Source organism: Podarcis filfolensis (assembly GCF_964270895.1).
Source record: "Podarcis filfolensis genome assembly, chromosome: 5".
Taxonomy (NCBI): domain Eukaryota; kingdom Metazoa; phylum Chordata; class Lepidosauria; order Squamata; family Lacertidae; genus Podarcis; species Podarcis filfolensis.
In genome coordinates, this window is record NC_139608.1 from 51,633,436 (window position 1) to 51,639,569 (window position 6,134).

At 42.8% G+C, this 6,134-nt stretch overlaps 1 protein-coding gene across 1 annotated transcript in view; it reads right to left on the minus strand.

Moving 5' to 3' along the window:
• The window catches only part of RAB11FIP2 (RAB11 family interacting protein 2), a 33,425-nt gene extending 30,341 nt beyond the window's left edge, over window positions 1-3,084 (minus strand). Inside the window, exon 1 of the mRNA XM_083616718.1 lies at window positions 1,255-3,084. Within this exon, the coding sequence (XP_083472844.1) occupies window positions 1,255-1,604 (350 nt within the window). The 5' untranslated portion in view covers window positions 1,605-3,084. The remainder of the gene's footprint in view (window positions 1-1,254) is intronic.
• Window positions 3,085-6,134: the final 3,050 nt, after the last annotated feature.

Consider the following 6,134-nt stretch of genomic DNA (forward strand, 5'->3'; position numbering starts at 1 on the left):
ATTTTACCTTATTTTATCTTAGACTTTGAAGTGGTGGACATTTCAACCATTCTATTTTGACATGGTGTCAAAATTTTAATAGTAAACATTATGAAACCTTTATGGTTCTCTTGCAATGCTCAAGGCCCAGAACTCTATCCTACAACGAACAGCATTACAGTCAAGAGTCTTAGACACAATTCATTGCCTATTAAATAATAAATTATATATATAGGCTGTTTTGTAACATGTAACACATGAATGAGGGAGATGTTAAACACATGACAGCATTATGGGGACAGATATGTAATAGCAACAGTTAAGTGCAAAAAAACAACCCTGAATTAGTTAAGACTTCCAAGTTTGGAATCAAGGGTTAACTAGGAAAACTAGTATCTGATGAAGTGTGCATGCACACGAAAGCTCATACCAATAACAAACTTAGTTGGTCTCTAAGGTGCTACTGGAAATATTTTTTTTATTTTGTTTTGACTACGGCAGACCAACATGGCTACCTACCTGTAACTAGGAAAACTAGTCATTCTGAGATGTTATACCATCCCAATAAACCAAAAGCTGTATGACCGACACAATTAGATACACACACTCATATTGTGTCTGCCATTATAAATTACAATACCAAAGGCTTCATTGGGAACAAACTGATTATTGTCCTAAGGCATAATGTAAAAGAGCACAGTACTGTACTGAAGCATGTAACGGTTCAGACATTCATGTGTTATGGAATAACAGAAGAACAACCAAACTTATGAGTGAAAGAACAGAAGACAGAGTGAACCTACAAAACAGAGTAGGCCAAAATGGTGTACAGTATTTTAAAAATAAACCATTTCTTTCAAATGGCTATTCCCAAAATAGCAAACTTCATAGTATGGAGGTATACCAGTGGGATTTTCTTTCTTCTGCATTTCAGATTAGCATTTTGGTTTCATCCAAAGTGGAACTCCTGCACAGCTTGTTCTGTAACATCCAAATTCCTTCTGTTGACAGGCTAGCAATCCTCAGCCCCCAATTGACTGATGAGACCCTACCTACCATTTGGGAATAATTACTATGTATGACCACACATCAGTAATGAAGTGTGCATGTATAAATTTCAAAATCAGGAAAGGCTAGGTGCCCACGGGTAAGCACAAAATGATAATACACTCATATACCTATTAATACTGCTCTGCATATAAACTGGTTTTTGGAGCATGTGAGTAAACCTTAAAGCAAAAAAGTTCCCAGCATATATAGGAAAATAACACTTACTCAGTTTTCCTTCTTAGCTTGTCCTCAAAGATATCATTCAGGTTTATCGCCACTTGTCCCAGAAACTTATCTAGCCCAACAAGTGACCTGTGCATCACTATCAGGCAGAGGACGTATTTCTCAGGATTCCCTTCCATCAGCAATCCGGGCAACTCAAAGGAGGCCTCTTCTTTCCATACAGGATCCAGGGTCTTCTCTGCCACGGAAGTGGAGTATTTCTCCTTTCCCAACTGTATGATTGTGTATGTATCATTAGTGCCACTTTTGCCCTTCGGCTTCAGGTCTCTGGCCTGCAGGACTGTGACCTGCACGTGAGTTGGGAACCACTTCTGGGCTTGCTCAGCCAACATACTGTCGGCTGGGGTGGAGGGTCTTAAGCAGCAACGATGACACAGGTAACCTGTTCTACAGGCAGGTACACTTAATACTAAGGCAGCTCACTTTAGGCTGACAGACCTTTGAGGGCATACAGGCACAAGGGTCTCAACTGCTCCTTGGTTAGCTTCCTAACAACAAGTGGGGCAAGATTGTAGCTTCGATTATGCCCTCAGTATTCATTTGAACTGTTTCCCTCCCCCCCCCTCTTTCTAGCATCAGCCCTGTTTCCCTGCACTTGTGTTCAGGGCACAGCTTGTATCTTAAGCCCCCTGCTCTGACTCTGGCGAGCGGGATTTCCACCTGCTACCCCCTTTGCTTTTTTAAAAGTGGCGGGGTGGAGAAGAGGGCAGAAACCAGCACTGCAGGATTTAAAGAAGCAGGGAGAAAGTCCCCAAGAGAAACTTCTCCCTCCCCTCCCTCCCTCCCTAGCAAACACCCTCTGCGCTTCCCCCACAGCCTCGGGGACGAACCCAGCGCCCTAGGAGTGGGGCGGGGAAACCCCAAGAGAGCGGCATTTAAACAAAACCATTGGGAGGTGGGCAAAGGGCGCTCCTGCTGAGGGAAACCTGCGCCCGCCCGGGCGAGGCTGCACCAGGCCTGTCTCGCTGCTTCCCCCTGCGGTTTTCTAATGCCTCCCCCCCCCTCACTGAAGCAGCTGGGGGAGCCTAGCCGGGGCAGAGGGAGAGGCAAAGCCGCCACTTCCCGCCCACGGAGGCGTCGCTTGGGGCGAAGTAGCGGCGCGTCCTACCGCGGGAGCGAGAGGGAGAGACGCCCCGCCGGCCCCTCAGCGCTGCCCGGCCGCCTCCCCTGGGCAGAGGCTGCGAGGCCGCCGGGCCGAAGCCGCCACTTCCGCCTTCCCCATTGTTGCCTTGAGCCGGCGCCGCTGAGTGGGAGAGGACGAGCAGCGGCAGCAGCGCCGCCTCTTTCCCTGGGCGGTCAGAGGGCGGAGGGCAGGGTTCACACCGCCGCCGCCGCCGCGCCTCTCCTCGCTACTCCCGCTTTGCCCTGCCCAGATCGCAGCTGCCTCCGCGCACGGGGTGGGGGTGCTTTTATTTATTTATTCTCTCCCCCCCCCCATATCCTTTCTCAAGGCATACAGAGGAAGGAGGATGGGGCTCCCCGGCAAGCGGAGCATTCCCCGCAAGGCACCGATGCGCCGAGATTGGGAGCGCGCAGCTGAGCACCCTTTGTAGGACATGTCTCTCTCTCTGCGCGCGTCTGGTGTGGCGTTTAAAGTCAGCTCTCCCCCCAGGACTGAGAGATCGGCCTTGCCTCTCTATGTACCCAGAGCGGGGTCTTTTTCTTAACACCGCCGTCGGATGGTGGGGCAGACGCGGGAAGCCTCCCGATGGGTGCCTATAGTCCTTTCGAGCCGATCGGTTTTGTACTTTTATGCCGCTATCCCGCGACCAGCTGCGTGCCCAAAGCGGCTTACTACACAGCAGACATCCCAGAACAGCAAAACGGAGAACGTGATGGGAATAGGTCCCTGAAACTAATGGTCTTAAAAGACCATTGATTTCTACTGGTCTACATTGTGCGTGAACAGATTTGTTTTAACACTCATTATTCAGTATGTTAAAACCATGGCCTGTTTTCTGCCACAATAGAGCTGGGCGGTATTCTGCTAAATTTTACTCTGAGTGGATCCACTGAAATTAACATGACATAAGTTAGATCTTTTAATTTCAGTGCATCTACCCCGAGGAAAACTATCTCCTTTATTAATTAATTAATTAATTATCTCCTTCAGTTCCAAAGAAACTCTTACTCAATTGCCCATAGATTAAAAATTACATTTCTATGGGTCATGATGGCCTGAGAAACTAAAGTGAAAATGAGAGCCAAACCTGAATTGAAAGGTGGAGAAACTCCAAAGAGGAATCGTAGGGAATGGCCACCATTTAGGTATATGCAGTGACCATAGTGGAATGACCACAAGAACAATGAAGTAAAAGATCCCCAAAGTAGGAAAACAGCACAAAACAGAACGATGATTCTCAGCATACAGGGAAAAAGTGGAATTAATGTACTGTACTGTTCTGAAGCAGAATTATAGTGCCACAATAATTCCACAAATGGAATAACAGCAATTAAGAATGGTAAATTCAGAGAAAAACTAGTTTTAGTATATTATAATTCCCCAAAATATGCAAGTCCACGAGTTTTAATGATAGTAGCATTTGTACCATATTATGGTTGCTGCATACTCCTTTCTCTCTGCCTTGCTCAGCACCTGAAAAAAGGAGATTCAAGCTGAGCTCCAAAACTTTGAATGATTGGTACTGTGTATTACAGGGATTATTCTGGGATAAAAGTGCTGCTAGGAGTGAGATGTTGGTGGCATAATCTTAACTTCTTAACGTTAGGCACAGAAACAGATTACATTTTCTGGAACAGTATGACCATGGAATGGCAGTCCATAACACAGAATAGAATAATAAAGCCTGCTAATGCGTGTCAGGGTATAGAGAGGCTGGTATGACATTGTACAGAAAACAGGAATGTCACCTGACTAAATCATAGTTGACTAATCTGACGTATTTCATTTAAATGTATTATTGAATTAAAATTGTGTGTATCTGTGTAAAAGCAATAGCACTGAAGAAGAAGAAACATATTTTGTTTTTATTTAATGCATGTGATGTCACAGCAGGCACCATTGTTGGAAAAGTAGTTCTGCTGTGTTAAAGTGAAGGCATAATATTAAAAATACTGCAGTTCGTTTCAAGGTTGATCTTTCTTCAACTGATCTAGTGAATACAAGGAACAAAACAATACATCAGTGTTTGTCTCCCCTTTACAGCCTCTCAGGTCTTTTTCAGCAGCCTAAGTATGTCCAAGAACATACCTTGTCATTGCCTCTTAAAGCAACGATGTTATTCCTTAAAGCTATTCAATAAAATAAGCATTTTTAATTGTAAAACCATGGACTCACTGTACTTCAGTTTGGTTCCACAGACCAAACAGTAGAAGTGGCACTTTAAATCATACACCACCTAGTATGTGTGCAATTCATTAATACAGATCACCAAACACTTTTGTGGCATATGTGCCTTTCATTGCAATAGGATTACACAAAAATAAGGACAATTCCAGCTGAAACAAATAGATCTTGCTTGCCCAACATTGGGGCTTGGTGGATTTAATCCTGGAAAATCAAGGTAGTGTTACTATTTTGATGCTTCAAAATGAAAATGCAAGAATTTGACTAAATTTTTCTCAATCAACAAAACAGCATTAATGTAGTAAACTACCTTTACCCAACCTAAAATGAAGATGAAAAAAGAACTATCGTGCTGTCAATTAATTAAATTGACAGCACACTAATATGCAAATATTCCAATCCTATACCCACTTATTATGAATAATGAGGACTTCTAAGACCACACAAGACTTATTTTTTCTTACTGTTTACTTTATTCTTTATGTTGATAATTTTTGCCTGAAGATAAGCTACATAAAGCTCAAACCAATTGCTCTGTTTTTCTGTTTCCATCAACAAATGATCTGTTCAAGGAGGCCTTATCCATTGGTAATTAATTGATTAATTAATTGTATGTCATGTGTCTACAACTGAGATGTAAAATCAACATTAACTAGAATTTACATTCAACAAGAAAATGATTCTCTTTATCTTCCTGTTCCACTTTCACATTCACAAGCAATACATCCCAGATTAAAATGTGTTCTTGGCATCCAGTTAGGGAAATTATCTAATGAATGAAAAATAATAATACATATTTCCTCTACGGAGAAAACCTGGAATAAGGAATACCCACCAAAATAATTCGACATGTATGAATTAGTGGGTAAATACTTTCATCAGTAATTGTTATCTGCACACATGGGAATAAAGACACAAAGTATGATTCTGCACATATATACACCCTATGTGAAATTAAATTGGTTTGAAAGCAGCCTCACTTAGCTCAAAGATCATGATTTTTCAGGATTTTTTCCTCCATGTCTGGAGCTCATTATGATTTTCAAAGGGGCTCCAGTTTGTAGGAGAGGGCAATTCCTGGCACATCACCTCCAAGACTTGATTCAGCTGCCATTGAAGCTTCTGCACTGGAGATATCCAATAACTTCAGCGTGAGTGGGTTTCCCCTGCCCCCAATATGGGCACAATCAAAAGACATTCAAGCCATCTGTTAATCTCGCTAAACCAGCAATGGTTCGATTTACTTAACGATATGTATGTATGTATGTGTATGTGTGTCTCCAGAGCACAAACATATGCATTTACATATCTGTCTCCATACAAACTTAGATTATTTAGGCATACAGGAGTATCTTCATATTAACAAGACTACTATTTCTGCAATCCTGAAATCACTTCATGTGGAAAAATCCATTGACTTCTATAAATCTAGCCCTATGTTTATGTTTTGGGGGTTGCTGGTTTGCTGCATTGGACTTGAAAATGTATGCAAGGAGAACCACAAGCACATCTGCCTTAGCAATGTTCCTGGGCACAATTTGGTGAAGTAATGGGA